At 36.0% G+C, this 19258-nt stretch overlaps 1 protein-coding gene across 12 annotated transcripts in view; it reads left to right on the forward strand.

The window, feature by feature from the left end:
* Dgkb (diacylglycerol kinase, beta) overlaps window positions 1-5145 on the forward strand; it is a 756320-nt gene extending 751175 nt beyond the window's left edge. For 11 of the 12 annotated variants that reach the window (XM_063262362.1, XM_017594328.3, XM_063262364.1 and 8 more), the window contains one exon: window positions 1358-4978. In XM_063262362.1, the coding sequence (XP_063118432.1) occupies window positions 1358-1465 (108 nt within the window). In that variant the 3' untranslated portion in view covers window positions 1466-4978. Of the gene's footprint in view, window positions 1-1357 lie in introns of all 12 variants that reach the window. The other variant, NM_019304.2, reaches the window with a different exon arrangement.
* The last annotated feature ends 14113 nt before the right edge of the window (window positions 5146-19258 follow it).

The following is a 19258-nucleotide window of genomic DNA, read 5'->3' on the forward strand; positions in this document are numbered from 1 at the left end:
ATTGAACATACATTTAAAGAAATGAAAACATTTGGAATTAAAAACCAAAAAAAAAAAACAAAAACAAAACAGGAAGTAAGTTTGGAACTGGCTTAGGTTATCAGCCTTTAAAAATACAATGTATTTATATTTTTTAAAAGTATGTATCTTTCCATAATAGTCTGCTTTTAAAGACTTTTGTTCATTTGAGTGTTTTAAATGTACTTCTGTCTTTCTAGACTATGAATTTCCATTTCCCAAAAGTTCTAATACTGATTTAATGATGTGATTCATGTGACAAACATCTATTTTATTTTTATTTTTTTGCTTCATTGCTATTAGTGAATGACAAGTGAAGGAGATTTATTTTAGCTTGAAAATGTCAGGTATGCACTTTCAGAGATATATTTTTCCAGCTTTTAATGAGGTGGTGTTTCTTTTTGAAAGGAATGCTCATCCTTAGTGCGGATGCTGCACAGGTGACAACTGATATTTAATAAGCAATGGCTCTTGTATTAGTCGCAGTTCACTAAAGAAAATGTCTCAGATTGCTTTTGAAAAACTCATAGCCTAAGGCAAGATGTGACCTTTTTATTACATAATGAGAATCATTTATTATCTTACAATGTATCTTAAAGTCACAGACAAAATGCCACTTTGATAATTGCTTTCAATTAGCTTTGAGCATAGCATATATTCATAAAATGTCTTCTCTAATTTAGAGTTGAATTAGAGAAAATTGCAGACATAATCTACTTTAAGGTTGTCTCATTTAAGGTGATTCGTAGTTTTATACCACAGAAATCAACATGAGTGGCTTTAGAACAGTGCCTCTGAGTGTCTTAAGCAGACTTCTCAGTATCTGATTCTATTGTATTACCAATTAATTAACAAATTAGAAAGATCATTTCTGACCTTTCATGCATGTTAACTTTTGACTTTCATTCTTAATGATTGTTTGGAAATGAAGCCTTGCAGCTCGTGCTGAAAGAGAGAAACAATGTGATTAAAAAGATAAATAAGGTTTGCCTAATGCTAAGTGCCCCCTAACACTGGGCCTCGGACTGGATACAGTCATAGTGCATCTTTTCTTGTTTTGATAATATGTGACTAATGGTTATGACATGACACTGGGTAATCATGCAATCTAAATTAAGAGGTCTGGGAGACTGGACTAGTGAGTTAGATATAAGACCATACTAAAATCATGACCACAGGTGAGTATTATTTAAATGTATGCCACTGTCTCCCTTCAATATTTTCGAAATCTCTGAAATTGAATTTTAACTTTGTATCATTTGTGTTACTCATGAAACACAGCAGCAGAGGATCTCAGAACTTGGTCTTTTGTCTTGATAGCACTCTTTCTCTTTCCTAGATAAAAATTACACACAAGAACCAGGCCCCAATGCTGATGGGACCTCCACCTAAAACTGGATTATTCTGCTCCCTCATCAAAAGAACAAGAAACCGAAGCAAGGAATGAACCTCCGTCAGGAGAAATTTGAATAGCATACTTGTACCACGGAACATTTTGACCCATTTCAAGTCTCCTGCTCCTACAAAATCATGGAATTCACAGTTTTTGTTATTGAGCTGATGTAAAATTTGGCTATTAGAAAATTTGTTGTCTCTGTTTTCATAGGCGTATTTGCATGGAAAAAAAGTAGAAATTTATATGATGCGACACAGCGTATTTAAGTTGCATGCACTCACACAGGGTTTCTGTGTCTCCTCCTCACATCTTCTGCCATTTTCATTTACTGACTGTGAGGAAAAACCTGCGAAAGATCAAAGAAGTATGATGGGAAAAGATTTCTTATATAATTGCTGTCATTGGCAAGCAGTAATAACTATGGCTAAAACAACCTCAAGTGCAAACTGTCATCCTTTGCCTATTAGAAAAATCACTGCATCCTTGATGTTGGACCCATGACATAGGAAGACGCTAAATTCAAAAATTTTATTAAAAAGTTGCCCATGATACCATGCTCCATCTAAATACTCTTTTTTAAATCTCTTTACTCTTCCCAGTGGACATGAGAATATCAGGCATAAGATTTTTTCTTGTGCTAAAACACTAGAAAGTGACTTTTATTTTGTTTAGCTTTGTTTTTAACTCCAAAAACACGAGAGCAAATATGTTACTAGGAGGAATTGTAGTAACATAGCAAGCTTTATTCCTTTCTGCATAAGAATCTAGACACAAATGCATAATCACAGTAGTAGCCAAATGGACGGTTTAAACTATGTGCCAAACGAATCTGTTTCCCACCAAAGATCAGGAATTAGAGTTCTTACGAGTTTGGGAAAAGTAAAATGTGAGACAAGAATGAGTTACCCATTCATTGTGATAAAAATGTTCACCATTCAAAACCAGCGAATCATACAGTATAATCAAATCTCAATTGCCAATTTCATGGCTATTTGGTGCCCCCACCATATATGTCTGTGATTTTTAATGGATCTGTTAAGTGCACTTCAGAAGGTAAATGACAGCGTTGGTTCCTTTTTGGGTAGATTGGTACCTGCGACAATACTGAGCTCATTGAAGCAACCATGCATGCAATTAGCCTCTTACTAGTTATTCATCCCTGCCCCATCTTTATGACATTTCAAATGTTTGGGGATATATAAAGGCCTCCTTAAGGTGTGTGCATAGCATGATCTGGTCTCTGATTATTTAAAGAAATGTGCAAGTGCTGCTTTTCATAGTGTTTCTTTGAGGCTATCCTAGGAAACGAAATACTTCGGGGCAGTCTCAGTGTGGTTCAGTTACACTGACCTGCATCTCATCACCGCACGATTTATGTTTTCAGACGCAACGCCATCAGGAGAATGAGTGCTCGAAATGCATGATTTATCAGCTTTCCTCTCTGCTCTACATTAAAGTGCTAATGATTTATCAGTTCTATTTTTCTATTGATTCTTTCATCTTTGAATAACAAATAGCAGTTAGTGATTCTGTTGAACACAACCCCGTGCATGGATTTATTGATTTCCAGTGAAATTGCTGTAATTTTACTTCTTTCGTTGGAAAACTCAAGTGAATGCTGTTGTGTCAAATAGCTGCTCTCAAGCAGTGTTCTGTAATGGAAGATTATGTATAAAGTGTATTCCTCTCGTCGTCCTGGAACATTGGATGCTAAATACCCATCAACAATAACTTTAATTGCTTTAAAAATAAAAGCTTTTGAATAGAATTAAGACATAATTTAGCTTACCCAGGGAAATGATGATTAAAATTGCAAATTCAGTACAGCAATCAGTTGTCCTAGTATAGTAATAATAAAGTAGTTATTCATCAGAATAGTAATCTAGACCAAAAGAATGCTCGAAACAACTACAAACGCATCACTCACATAATGTTACATAACACATCCTTTGCTTTTGTGCATCTCTGGTTACAGGTAATAAATATTTCTTACACGAATTGATGAGATTTTTCTACAGTGGGCAGGTAGACCTTGAGCCAAAATGTTATTTTGAATCCACAATAATTTCACGTTCTGGAGGACATTAAAGCAGCAGTAGTTTCTGAATTATTTGCAGCATCTGGGAAACTGTAGTAGAAGACTAAAGAACTGGCCTGAATGGTTTCAGTCACTGAATAGTGGGCCCCTGCTGCACTTTAGCATGGCTGCATGACCACAACCAGTTCTAGTAGGCACTACATTTCAGTCCATTGGATTCATGGATAACCCTAGTAAGTCTTCAAAAGGGAATCAATTTTGACTTTCCTAAATTCGATTTTTTTTAAAAAGATAACTGATGTGCTTGCCCTTTGAGTACACTACTCCTGGGGTTTGGAAAGTAGTTTTTTAAAATCTACTTTGATGGTTTTGAAATAAGAGAAGATATTCTCTTCTTTTTTATGACAGCTTCGTGTGAAGAATATATATTTTAAGGAAAATTCTAAATGGAAAGTTCTATGGCATATTAAAATACTGAATAATGATTGTTAGCTTAACAAAATGGAAACTTTACTTCCAGGCATGTGGGTGTCGGAGGTGTTGAGTCAACCTTTTTTAACTATCATAGACATAATAAGTGATAAAGTTCTGAGTGAAGTGGTGTGAAAATGAATGCTGCACTAGCTTAAAATGGTCAGAGAATCTCAAGGATAGAGTTTCATACCCTGCTAAACACTGCCATATACTCAGTTCATAGACAGAAATGACAGATTCTAGAATAAACCTGGAAATGTACACTTTCAGGAAATAGGAAGGGCGATATCGACGTGCAGTCAGCATTTCAAACGTCACGTGTGTATTTTCTCACTCTCCGTCATGTGTATTTGATGTGGAGAGTGGCGATCGAGTTTTTGTAATAGAAGAAAAGATGCTTTACTTTGAATGGGTTATGTGGTTGCTGCCTTTCTAGAGCTCTCTGATCACGGGTTCATTGTACGCAGTCTCCTCAAGGCAAGAATGTCTAATGGTAAGCGCGGTGGAGTCACACATCCATTCCCCTTTGTACACGTGACTTGTATTAGAGAGTGGGGCTAAGTACCTTTACCTGGACCGAATCTGTTTAAGTCTGAGACTGTCGATGCCACTTACACTAGCTAGGGCTCTTCGGTGGTTCCTTTCCTTTTTCTGTTAGTGTTCGCTGGTTTTTGATTGGTTTTGAAAGGAACGGTGTATTTTTATGGTACATATAACCCTCGAAGAGTTAATCGATGGATAACTTATATTCCACATTAAAGGATATACCTTTCTAGCACTTATAGCATATATTGAGACTGTGGGATGTAATAAAAATAATAAATGAATTTAAGAAAAGCCTTTTGTTCTGTGAAAGACAGAAATCACATCCTTAAACCAGCCAATTGAATTGAATTATGTTTAAAGGTTTGAGTAAATTCTCATTTGAACCTTTCTATATATTCTTATTGTGTTTAAAACATAGGGTTTGTTTAATTAAACTATCTTACTTATTTTCTCAGAAAGTGTTATGTACAAATCCTGGTTTTTGAAATAAAAGTGTTAACCATTCACTTGTGCATCATTTGTTCTCTTCCAGATGGTCCCTTCATGTGAAATATCCATTAGAACATCCTCAGTGGTTTTCCACTAGAGGACCTGTGCAAGCCGCCTTGTCTTAGGAATAAAAACACTGTGCTTAGGGGTTAAATTACTTGTCATTAAAAACCAAGCCATTCAACTTTTTTGCCTTACATTGTATCTGTGACTGTATAGTACTTTTGAAGATCCAAGAAAGGAAAACAAGCTAAGTAGGAGTATAAATAATACACTTGAATTTCAATGTGAAATTTAATTTCTACATTTATTCTAGAACAGGCATCAGCTACCACTTGTGTGTTGGCTGAGGCAAATATTTTCAAAAGGTATAAAACTATTACAAATTATTTCTCAAGGGCATGTTCTTTTCTCTAAATATTCACATCTAGGAGAAGAGTTGTATGTATTAATGACTACATTATGTGATTGAACTATGTATGTGAAAGGTGAGCTGTGTCTAAAGGAAATGACGGATTTAGGGAGTCATACCAAGTGACCTCAAGAGAAGGTAGGTCTGCAAATGGCACTTTTGAAGATCTGGAATTTTACAAAGAGAAATAAACATGAACAAGTAGAGTCAGAGTATAAGAACATAAGTACATGAGACGTAAATCAGAAGTCCAGTCCTGTGTGCTCGAGCACCTTGGTTTCATTGATTATTAGAGAACTGATCAATGGAGTATGCATACTGTGTTTTCAGTTTACAGATGCCATGGAAATACAAGGCGGGGAAGATGGAAGAGATGGGGGGGGGGAGCGAACAAGTAGAAATGAGAAAAAAAAACCACAGTAATTCTTAAATGTTCAGAATTTAAGAGCCTCAAAGTAGTAATGTGGTGTTGTTCCCATTCCAGAACTTTGTTCACTTTTTATAACTTCTTTAACATTTTAGGTTCTAGAATACAGAAATGTTGGTTTTAGTGATAGAATATATTGAGACCAAGTATATAAAAGTTAAAAAGTAAAAATACACAAAAAATAAAAATAACAACCACTAAAAATTAAGTGCCAAATATCTGACAAGTAATGACTGACTCTTTTGTCCAAAAAGTATATTTCATTTTAACATTTATTACCTGCTTTGTTGACCTTAGGAAAAATTAATTCTGAGGAAAAGTACATTGGGTACTGTTAATATTACTACATAGATTATTATGTTCTGTAAGCCTATCACTGCCTAGATGTTCTAAGATGCCATTGGACTCACTCCTCCAGTCCCTACACATCCTGTCACAAGAACTCCAGAGAGTATTCCTTATCCCTGAGGGACACACATCCAGACCTCTCAGGTCCAGGGAAGAATTCCAAGGAGAACTATGTTCCATGACTTTCACACCCTGAAGCCTCCCTCCTTGCCCTGCAAAGATACCAGCCCAGAAGTCCTCTTACCTCATATAGTGATCAGTGTTTCTCTCAAAGGCTATGGTGGGAGCCATAGGATCCATGAGCTTCATAGGTATTAGGCTGAGCAACAAGGAGGGACAAGCTAGGAAAAGGGGTATGTGAGAGAAGTGGGAGATAACTTGACATATGTGGTCACAGGCCATGAAAAAGCATCTTCAGAGCCCAGATAAGCCAGTGACATAACAGGAAACCATGGGTTGCCCATCCCCTGTACACTGCATTGACTTAGTTCAAAATAGCAAATGAGTTAGGTATTAACAATGTAATTTTCAATAAAAGCAAACTCTGAGGTTTGTTCAATCTCTAGCATAATTTTCCACATAAATTAACTCATTTAAACAATTTCCACAACTAACACCACCATCTCCACATTAGAAACAGAGTCATAGACACATAGGAATGAGCCAAGATATGGACTCATAGCTTCTCTTCCTAAACACCTTGCCACACTGCCTCTCACCTAGCCTGAAAGATTAGGTTCAATTGCATCTAGTTAAATATAACAATAATATAAATGGCAGCCATGACTTCACTTGTAATAGTAACATTAAATAAATATATCATCAGGTATGTCAGTGCACACTTTTAATCATGGCACATCAGAGCCAGAGGCAGGCTGGTCTTTTTGAGTCCAGTCTGGCCTATATAAAGAGTTGTAGGCTATCCAGGACTACCTGTGGATACCCTGTCTTAATAAAGAAAAATAAGCAACTCATCCTGGAATTACAATGTAATATGACAAGAAAAAATATTCAAAAACATGAATACTATCACTGATGGCAACTTTTATTTTCAAAACAGAATTGAATTATTTGGAAAAGTTTGATCTCATCCCTGATAGCAATGGACCTTAATGTCAAGAAGTATACGTCTGCTTGTCACCCAATACAATGAATGATACATCATTTCTTTCTTAACTCCTGAACATTGGAACGGCTGGAGAAATTCCAAACACAAACTGTATATAATTTTAATAGAAATAGACAGTAAACACTAAGACCCTTGGACTTAACCTTTGACCCAATTGATAAGATATAATTGCCCACCTAAACATACAAAGCCCAATACACATCCATCCCTTAAAAACATTTATAACAACCTGTAAAGGTACAGCGTGGAATTGGACATTGGACTACAGGAATGGTTCTCAACCTACTATATTTTGTACCACCATTTCATTTACTTCATCATGCTGGGGTGATCCCCAAACATAAGATTATTTTCATTGCTACTTTTTAACTATAACTTTGCTACTGTTATGAATTGTAGCATAAATAATGGATATGCAGGATAGATATCTGATATGTGATCCCTGTGGAAGGATCATTTGATGCACCCCTGCTATTGTAAAAATATAAAAAATAAAAAAGTCTTTTATCCTGTTAGGCCTGGCACTGCAGTGCCCCAAGATATCTGCTAGATATCTTGGCGGAAACACATTCCCAACTCCACTCCAGCCACTGCACACTTTCCTACACTCAAACTGTTACATAAAAGAACACACATCACAATAACCTTTGACCCAATTAATAAGATATAATTGCCCACCTAAACATACAAAGCCCAATACACATCCATCCCTTAAGAACATTCATAACAATTCTATGTCTTTAACTGAATACTCAACAGGCATGATAAACAGAAAAATCTAAAAGTATTTACCCGAACTACCATAATTGACCTGTTTTAACTCTTGTCTGACCTACCCTACATGTTTCATTGGTACTCAAGTTGTGACTCAAACAGGGAAAGATAAATAAATACCATTTGAATCTGAGGTATAACTAATAATTGGAAGCAGTTATTCTTACCCAGAATTTAATAGAGGAAATAACACAAACACATATACTTGTTTCTGATAGACAATGTAGAAAAAACTTATGTGACACTCCAAATTTCACTTAAATTATTCCTTCACCTACTCAGAACTGTGGACAATTCTTTGAGGAGAGCACAGACTGTCCCAGTGGCCAAGACCTTATTTCAAATCTGCAAAGTCATGTGCTTTCTGCCTTTCAACCTGGGTGATTCACAGGTATTGATAAATCCATTTGCAGAAACCATGACTCCCACACATTCTCTCATAACTCCACATGCATCTGTGTTTGCTTTCCAGCTCATAAAACCATGGACTATTCAAGATACCTAATTAGTCACCAAGATTTTCTATTTCATTTACTTCACCTTTTCTATTGTCTGCTAGTCCTATTAGCTAGCTGTTATCTCCTTTACTGATGTTTTCTTTCTTTGTTTTAGGCTTACTTTTTTATGTAGATCAGGTTGGTTTCCAGCTTATTATCCCCCTGTTCCATTTTCTCAAGCACAAGAATTCCAGGATGGGCTTTGTTCCCTGTCTTTGAATTAAAAAACAAAACCATTCTAAACTGCATTTTGTACAACTGTCTCATGTATTTTCCCCTTTGAATTGATTTCACCACAGTACAAGGAAATATTTGTGTGCATGAGTGTTCATGAAAGAAGTCTGTGTATACATGTGAGTGCATGCAAAAGACAGTAAAGCACTTCTACCATATTGCCTTGAGAAGGCTTTCCTCCCAAAGCACAGGTTTAGTGCTTCACTTAGGTTGACTCCCAGGACATGCCTGTCTTTGTCCATCTAGATTGGTATTACAAAGATGCAGTGCTACACACTAAATATTGTAAATAATGTAAATATTGTCACATTCCTCAATAGAATAGTCCACTCGAATTTTCCGGCTAGGTGTTTCGTTACCAATCTCCACTATACACTTGAATAAAAGAATGTCATAATGATCAATCTACAAAGCAAATGCTGAGCTTCCTTAAATTTCACTCCTACAGATCAATTTCCCCATTTCCCTTAAAGCCATCTTCCCTCAGAGAGCGCTGACTTTACCATTGTTTTGTGCCTACCACTCTGGACTTCCAAGCTCCCAACACAAGGGATCGTTTCTCTCTGCTTCATCATTCTAGGGCTCCTTTGCATTAGGAACTTTTCCAAATTGTTTCCACAATAATTTGGACACAACATGCTTCAAGGGCTTTGGGATGACATGAACTAGAATCACAGTAGTGATTCTGACCCTGTCCCAGATTTCTTTACTGCTGTGACAGCCTTATTTGACAGCAACATAAGAAAGTGATTAATTTTAGATCAATATCAGAAGCCCTAGGAGGAAAGATCTGTTCAGCTCATTGCCACCAATAAGGAGGGAGAAAACGTGAGCTTCCTTATTATTTCCTATTTTTTTCTTTTCATTGCACCTGGGCTCCAGCTAGGGGATAGTACCACCCATTTAGAATGGGTTTCCTAACATTGCTTAACTGCCTTAAGAAATATCTCATACACACATTCAGAGATGTACTTTTCTAATCTGAGACAAGTTAACAATATTAACCACAGAGTGGAACTGCATTACAGCATGATAATCTTTAGGAGTTACCAAGGATCACCAAAGTTCAGACTCTTCATTTATAAAACAAGGAGAAAAAGTTCTTTTCACTCAAGTCTATTAGAAACAACTGACTTAAACCAGACTCATGGAGACAGGGGACAAACTATAGCATTTGACCATGTCTTTACTAAATACTGTTTGGAAAATGATTTTGTGCTGATAGCAGTAAATTATTTGGATCTCATAGAAATAAGAAGACTTTATGTACTCCGAAGTATATGTAGTCCCTTGCATCGCAATAAAGTATTTTGAGTGATTAAAGGACAAGAATAATGAAAATACACATGAACTATGTTTTGTCAACAACTCCACACAGTTAATGAGAGGAACAGAATGAATATTTAACCTTTGTAGTATAGCAAGAAAGGTGTTGTATTTGGATAACAGCTGGCCTAGAAGATTCTTCTAGTGAAATTCATAGGTTTCCAAGAAATTTGCAGACCACTGTCCTCTTATTCGTTTTATTCTCGTCTACTATTGCAACTTTAGAAAATCATTCCTTCAACAACTAATTGCTTAGTGAGAAAGGTGTCAGAGCATTTGAAGTTCATTTTGCTACTAGCCATTAAACACATTGTGAGGTATAGTGAAATTTTTGTACAAAAACTAAATGAAAGTAATTAGGTATACTTAGCCATATATAAGAGCTGCAGATGGGCTAAATAATATGTTCAAAATATTTATAAATGTTTGTAATTCTCTCTATGCTCTCTAGCAACTACATGCTGTGAGTTCCTCTTGCACATCTGTCAAGAATTACTTGGCTTTGACTTGCAATATTTAAGATTACCTTAACATATGTAGTTCTAAATATCTGGTGTTTCTTTTGCAGTTGTTATATCATAGTTTTTTTTCTTATTCTCAATGTGTATATTCTATCATTAGAGACTTCTTTTGAGAAAAACACAAATTTTTGTCTAGCATTTTTTCACAAATATAGCTGATATCTCACACAAAAATTGGTAAATTTAGTTGCATCTAGAAGGAACATAGTAACTCCGTGGTCAATATGTTGTGTGGCCTAGCAAATACACAAGCTAAAGTTTCATTGAGAAATCTTCCATTTACAAATAATTTTACTCATCTTTGCACGCATGTTTTCAATTATCTGTATTTGTAAATTCAAAAACAAATCCTTAACTGATTTTAGAATTTTATACTGGATTTGAGACGTGTCCTTAGTTTGAAGATGTCCCTATAGTATATGTCAACATAAAGCATGTGTAACTAAGTCACAAAACACCAAATCAATCTTCTTTGCTCATCCTCAATTTTCTGCAGATTTTGTATTATCTTTGTTTTATTGTTTTGTTTTTGTTGTTTTTGTGTAGAAAAATGTTAATGCATTTATTTACTGGAATGATGTGGAAGTCAGGATACAAGTTGGAGAAACTTGTCATCCTCTTAAGATTCGAACACAGCTTGTCAGGCTTGGTGGTAAGTGCTTTTACCCTTTCCAGCCATAGTTTCTAAGTTTTTCCTGTACGTGTTCTGTGATGTTTTTGTGTGTGTTTGAAACACTTTTGGATCACTCTTACTGTGCAGACATTCTGATCATCCTCAGATTCCTAGCAAGCCTCTATCCTCCCTAAAAGACACTTTCAGACATAGCATCGTATCCATGGCCTTCTTTGTCTTGTTTTGTAAGCCCTTGAGTTTAACAAGTGCTGTTTTTGTGTCACTGGGTTTAAACCAATCTCCATAGGTGGATTCCTGAATATTTACACAACTGAAAGTAAAAAATTCTTCCTAGAGTTCATCAGTAGCTGATGGGCCACACCAGGGGAAAGAGGGGTCCATGGGTTCTTCTTCAACACATGATTAGCTGTAGACAGGCCCAGTCTTGTGCAGGACTTATACAGATGGCTGCAGGAACCTTGTGGTCATTGTTGTCATAAATGGATTGTTCGATAGTCAACATTTTACAGATGTTTCTCTATCTATGTCTTATAGTCATACCTCCTTCGACCATGTCTTCTGACTTTAGAGGATGTGATACCAATGTTCTGTTTGAGGCTAAGCATATAACAATCACATTTTCTCAGCACCTGGACAAGTCTTGATTCTCTGTATTCACTATCATCCATTACAAAGAGAAGCTTTTCTGATTCATGTTGAGATTAAGCATTTGCCTATGGATATAAGCCTAAGTAATAAAAGGCAGTTTGATGCCATGTCAATTTAGTGAAATAGCAACGGTCAGTTTCAGCCTGTAACCTAAGACTTCTTCAGTCCTGAGTTTGAACAAAGTTTACAGTAGCAGTCATTAATTCTCTTCTGTAGAGTGGGTCACTAATTCAAGCAGAAAGCGGATGTTACCCTCACAATTCCCACCAGCCTCTAAAGGGCCTTTTCCCAGCATTGGGAAGGACAGCTATCAGGAAGAAAGCCTCCGAGCTAGCTCCATTTAATTTTCTCTAATAAAAGTTTGTGGTAACATTGTGGTAGGTATCCATTAGTTCAGGTAGACAATCAGAAGGAGTGGGAAGAGATTAGTTTGTTTCCAAAGCCGTGGGTGCCTGCAGAGGCTGAAGACACTGGATCCCCTTAAAGATGGAATGACACGTGGCTGTGTGTCACCTGACTAAGTGATGGAACCCCCAACTTTGGGGACTCTACAAAAACAATATGTGCTCTTTAACACTGGGTTATCTTTTCAGTCTATAAATTTGCATTTTTATTTGGCTTACAAATGGTTATAAGGTTGTTTTGGTTAACCCTGTTCTGCTACCTTCTGATCTCCTCTATCATCTACCTCTCCTCCTATTTATACTTTTCTACCTCCAGTGCAACCTTTCCACATTTTCATATTGTCCGTATTCTACCATTCCTGCCATTTACAGAATTTTCTACTTCAACACTTTTCCAAATTCCTGGCTTCTTGGTACTTAAAGTTAAATATGCAAACCTAAAAATTCTAAGTAAGATTTACAAATATGAGAGAACTCGTAGCATTTGCTTTTCTTGGTCTGGGTTACCTCGTTCAGTATAATTTTTCCATTTCCATCCACTTATTTGTAAATTTCATTACTTTCTTTTTCTTTATAATTCAGTAATTTTGTGTAGTATACAAATTCTTCATTTTTATACCCAGTCATCAGTCAATAGACATATAGGTTAATTCAATTTGCTGACTATTGGGAACAGAGCACCACGGAGTTTGGATGGGCAAGTATTTCTGTAGGTATATATAGAGATTTTTGTTATGTGGCCAATAATGTTAGAGTGGGTTATATTTCTAATCTTTTCAGAAAACTCTATGCTGATTACACTCACATTAACTATCAATAAGTCTCTCTTTTCCAACATCAGTATCAACATTTGTTGTCATTGTATATGTTGGCATTTCTGACAGGAATAAGATAATCTGAAAAAATTTTTAATCTGTTTTTCCCTGAAGACTAATATTAGTTTTTGGACACCTTTTTAAATATTTTGGGCAGGTTATCTCTTTTGAGAAGGTATTTCTTCCTATAGCCATTTTACCGTTCAGCTTTAGTTCCTTGTTATTCTAGACATTAATCCAAATATTAATATTGTCATATATAGAGCTGGCAAGAATTTTCTTCTATTGTGCAGCATGCTTTTTCGTGTAACAGGCTGTTGCCTTTGCTCTCTAGAAGTATTTTGGTTCATGAGGCTCGTTTGGTAAATTTTAATTTTATTTCTTAAGTGACTCAAGACCTATTTAAAAGCCTGTCCCCATGTCTGTCTGTTCCATAGTCTGTCCCCATGTCTGTCTGTTTCATATAGCACAAGTCCTACCTTTGCTTTCAGCAATTTAAGAATTTCAAATTTTTCATTGAGTTCTTTGCTTTACCAGGGCTAATTATTTTCAAAGAGGATGAGAAATGTGGAATTATTTTCATTCTTTTACTTATGGTAAATTCCTTATGGAGTTGCAGTTTTCAGGTGAACATTTGTGATAGATGCTGTCTTTTTTCCAGTGTATATTTTAGTATCTTTCTCAAAAACATGGTATGGTGCTGCATTCCTTCAGTCTCATAGTCAGGATTTAATATGTATACGTGTTCATGTGCATGTGTGTGTGTGTGTGTGTGTGTGTGTGTGTGTGTGTGTGTGTGTACATGTACTGGCTTGGGTTTTCCTATGAAGACCAAGCTGACCTTGAACACAAAAAGAGTTGCCTACTTCTGTCTTTTGAATGCTGAGACTGAAGGGTCTTTGCACATGCTCTCTTTAAGAAATACCTAAGATACCAGAAAGCTCATTGTGCTAGTAATGAAGCACTCATACTTCCAAATTTCTGATAAAATGAAAATCACCATGATAGAAGGGCAGAACAGAATAAGTGAGTGAGTGATGGGGACAGCAGAAGCAAAAGCTGTTCTTATGCTCACGGTTATTACTGTATTTGGACAGCCAAGTGTGCAAACTGAAATGAATGGTGTAGTGTTTATGTTTAAAGAGAGTTTGCCATGAAAAGCATGAATTTGAGAGGATTTAAGTTTACAGAATGAATACTGAATTTTTGAAAAAAAATGGTATGTGCAGTGAGACTTTAAAATAAATTCCAGGGGAAAATATGTTGGCTTTTACCCTTTAAAAAGGTAAATCTATTTCATAATAAACTACATATTATAAGAAGTAAACATCTACAAGGAATTTTCCTACTGAATGTGACAGAAGGAAGCACTATTATCTAAGAAGTGTCTATTATCACTTCTGTCCATGAATAAGGAGGCCATCCATGGGATTCAAGCCCATGCTGCCTACATGAAGGTTGTGTAGAATTGGGAATCCTGAGAGGCGCAGGATCACTGCTACATATCTCAAAAGAAAATTAAATGGGTTTAATGAAACAGATAAATCCAAGACTCATGTTCTTAAGCTTCAGTAGAGTTTGAAATACGTAGTAACATTCCCATAGTAGTTTTCACAAACCATGCTTTGTTCTTGGCCAACTTTTGAAAAGTTGAGAGCTTTCTCAAATATACTAAAATATATATGTATTTATTTAATGACTTATATGTATTTATATGCACACTTACTTTTCAAACCTTCCTGTGTGAATTAATTTATTGTCCTAGAGATGAAATTTGCCATGCCATAGGTAGCTGTCATCATTAAGTAACACTGAAATAAGACTGGCCATTTATCAATCATTCGTAAGTTCTATGAAAAGAGTTTAGCATTCTTGTCAGTTTTATATGATCACCTGGGACATCAACCCTAAATGATTATTTTCATTTTCCTGGAGAAATTATCTCAGTCATTTGATAGTCCCTTAATTTATCTTTTCAGCTAGAAATATAACTATTCCTGAGGAATCATTTCAAGGTAAATAAATTACCATTAAACCCAGATTTTGGTAGCCCAGGTGTTAAAGTTAGCAAGTACAGCAGTCTGCTTTTCCTGTTACTAAGTGTCTCTTGTGTTGTAAATAATTTAAAGTTCAAAGTGAGCTATGCTCTTATAGACTAGAAACACTCAAATCACATTTGTTTCTTTTGCTAATCATTTCGTCATATAACCAGAAACTGAAACCTCTTCACTCGACCTCTCCTTGTAAATGAGAACTCTCTTAGAATGCCAGCTTCGTGGGTTCTGAGGAGTGGGAGAAAAGTAAACTAAATGTAAAATGTAAATTGATTATAGAATATTTTTCACATGTATCATTAATAGTGACCACATTATTTTAAATGCAATTAATACAGGGAAATCTACATTTATCATAACTGTCATAAATCAAGGTCCAAAAGCAATGGATATAGATTTACTTAGAAAGGATTTTACCTATATCTGATATTTGGCAGTGCCATCCAAATGTTAAAAGAAATAAAATCTGGATGTAATTTGAGTTAACATTACTATAGCCAGCCTGCTGCCTTTCACAGACTAAAATTGCCAATTGATTTTTTACATTCAAAAGAATTTTTAATAAAATATAAGACATGGAAAATAGTGAATATGGCCCATTTTCAGCATATAAATTCTGGAATATAATGAAAAAATACTTGCAACTAACAATAGGGAACATTTCTTGAACTATTTTTTATTCACAAAGATTAATACCATGCAAATTAAGTTATTAATGAATTCTGTGAGGATTAAATCCCTGAGAGTGTAACTTCTATCAGATATTTGTTATACTTTACTTCTTTTTGTTTGTTTGTTTTTTTCTCCATCTTTATTAAAATGGGTATTTCTTATTTACATTTCAATTGTTATTCCCTTTCCCGGTTTCCAGGCCAACATTCCCCTAACCCATTCCCTTCCCCTTCAATTGTAGGTGTTCCCCTCCCCATCCTCCCCCCATTACCGCCCTCCCGCCAACAATCCCGTTCACTGGGGGTTCAGTCTTAGCAGAACCAAGGGCTTCCCATTCCACTGGTGTTCTTACTAGGCTATTCATTGCTTCCTATGAGGTCAGAGTCCAGGGTCAGTCCATGTATAGTCTTTAGGTAGTGGCTTAGTCCCTGGAAGCTCTGGTTGCTTGGCATTGTTGTACATATGGGGTCTCGAGCCCCTTCAAGCTCTTTCAGTCCTTTCTCTGATTCCTTCAACGGGGGTCCTATTCTCAGTTCAGTGGTTTGCTGCTGGCATTCGCCTATGTATTTGCCATATTCTGGCTGTGTCTCTCAGGAGAGATAAACATCTGGTTCCTGTCGGCCTGCACTCCTTTGCTTCATCCATCGTATCTAGTTTGGTGGCTGTATATGTATGGTCCACATGTGGGGCAGGCTCTGAATGGGTGTACCTTCAGTCTCTGTTCTAAACTTTGCTTCCCTATCCCCTCCTAAGGGTATTCTTGTTCCCCCTTTAAAGAAGGAGTGAAGCATCCAGATTTTTGTCATCCTTTTTGGGTTTCATGTGTTCTGTGCATCTTGGGTAATTCGAGCATTTGGGCTAATATCCAGTTATCATTGAGTGCATACCATGTATGTCTTTCTGTGATTGGGTTAGCTCACTCAGGATGATATTTTCCAGTTCCATCTTAAAATTACGAATTTAATTGGATATTTCTTAAAGTGATCTTGCGAATTGCTCAAATATCTACATTAGCAGGTTGTGAAGATTATATGACCCTTCTCAGTGGTGGGAGGGACATTTTTCTACTTTACCATGATTGTCCCCCACACAGAAGAACATGTACATATGCTGCCTTGCTTTCATTAAGAGGCCTGAACAAATTTTAGAACAAGAGTAGATCTAAAAAAGTATTCAGTCCCTTTTCTACTTTCCACAATAGATTTCCAAAAAGAGGTTCAACCCCTTTTCAGTTTCCCATCATTATTAAGATGTCATTAAAAAAAAGAATAGCTTCATGTCAGTAATGAATTTATTTTAAGTACTTATTCAAAATAAAAATATGAATGATTCCTAGGTTTCTCCTGTGACTGAAGTCAGGTTGGAAAACTGTCAGTGAGTTTGAGAAAATGACCAGCAAATTGCCTACCTGTTTAAAAGTTATGACTGTTTTTCTTTGCCTTCAGTCTGCAATGAGAAAATATCTAGTAAAAATCCAGAAAAAGAGAACATGCATAAATATTTCTACATGTGTTTCCCCATCTATAACATGGTGCTTACTACCATCGCTGTACAGAAAGAATGTAAGATGTGTAAGAAGAGTTCAATAAAGCAGTTTTTAATTACTCTTCCTAAGGACCAGCCTTACTGCATCATTATCTTTTTCTCGTATCTTCTGATTCAATTATTTTCTATTTTACATGAAACACTCTTTCTTTCTCATTTTCATAAACTCGTTAGCCGACACAGCACAGTCATTTAACTATTAGGTTCATAATAATGAAAGGAAATGAGTCTACCACAGTATTTCTGTTACAATAAGCCAAATCCTTCAAGCTGATTTTCCTATTAAAACTTGACATTGTCTAAGACTCTAGTCTTGGTCATACGTTGAGGACTAAAACTCCATTACAGGAAACTGGAAGCCATTTTGGGAAGTCAAACAAACCAGGCATAGAAAGCAAGTACCATATTGGTAATTTCACTCAACTGTAAACTATAAAAACATTAAGTTGATCAAAGCTGAAGGAGGAATAGTTGTCCCTACAGTCTGGAAAGTACAGGAGTAAGGAAGGATAAGAAAATGTATAACAGATACCCAGTTGTAGATAAATGCACAAAAAGTTCTGGTGTTCAGGGTCACAGTAGAGTGATTGCATTTTTCTTAAAAAAGAACAAGAATCCAAAAGGAAGTATTTGAATATTTTTGTCCTAGACATGTGTTATTTGAAAAGATATGTGATTTTACCCTGATTTGAGAGCTCTACAGTATATACATACATAAAAATATAACATGCCCCTCTCATAAGTTCATAGTTAATTAGCAGTGCTAGAATAATACACTGGCAAGATGGTTCAGCGGGTAAGAAATACATGCTGCCAAGCTTCGAGACCTGAGTTTAATCCCTGAGATCTACCTGAGGGAAGGACAGAATTGACTCTAACAATATGAAAGAGAATTGGCTTTTCCAGTATGTATCTACTAAAAATGAGAACATGTTATATCATATGGTCAGCCTGGTAAGATTTTTTAGGTCAAGAAAAAAAAATCCTGTTACCATCTACTAAATGTGCTACCCTCAGATCCAGAGTTTATGGAAAACAAGAGGATTAAAACTTCAACAAACTTTACTCTCTAAAATGTACTAAATTTACTATGCAGACTGTCAAAATCTTCCCAACTGGTGATATAAAAACCTTTCAAAGTTTAGTATGATGCATGCTGTTGGGGACATTTTGGACCTGTTCTATTAGCGTTCAGATGGCTGTAATAAAGACAGCTGCTGGGAGACTTGGCAGGTGTACAAATGAAGTCAGAAGCGCACATGTTTATCGCTTAGAAGCCACGTACACCTACTGTTCGTCTCCAGCAAAACATAACGACTCCATACTTTATAGGCCATTGTCTTCCTTACTTTTCTCTTCTAGACACTCACCAAAATGCAATAGTTTGTTTTAGTAAAACTATCTTGCTGCATTCAGCATCTTGCCTCAGCAAAGTGCCCTGAGATAAAATGAGCAGCGGCAGAGTGAGCAAAGCCAGAATGATCAGGAGCCCATTTCTTTCCAAATGAGCTCATAACTATTAATTTCTACTGTCCTCGGAGAATATTTTAAAAAGCAAGTTCTTCAGGAGAGCAAAAGGTAAAGCAACATTGGTGAAAATGTTTCTTTCTCCCTTTAAAATTGTATCTGAAGGGATATAATCTCAAAGGGCAATAACTCTCAGATTGGCACAGGACATGAATAGTATAGTAAATATTTAGCTACGCATAATACTTAAAGTACACATAGATCTTTTGGCATTGGTATTAAACAGAAGATAAATGTTTATAGAATCACCTCAGTAAACACATATCATTCAGCCAGATTTGACTCCCAAGAAACCTCTGACATTCCTTACTTGAAAAAGTAGGGAAAAAA

The sequence above is a fragment of the Rattus norvegicus genome, chromosome 6 (assembly GCF_036323735.1).
Source record: "Rattus norvegicus strain BN/NHsdMcwi chromosome 6, GRCr8, whole genome shotgun sequence".
NCBI lineage: Eukaryota > Metazoa > Chordata > Mammalia > Rodentia > Muridae > Rattus > Rattus norvegicus.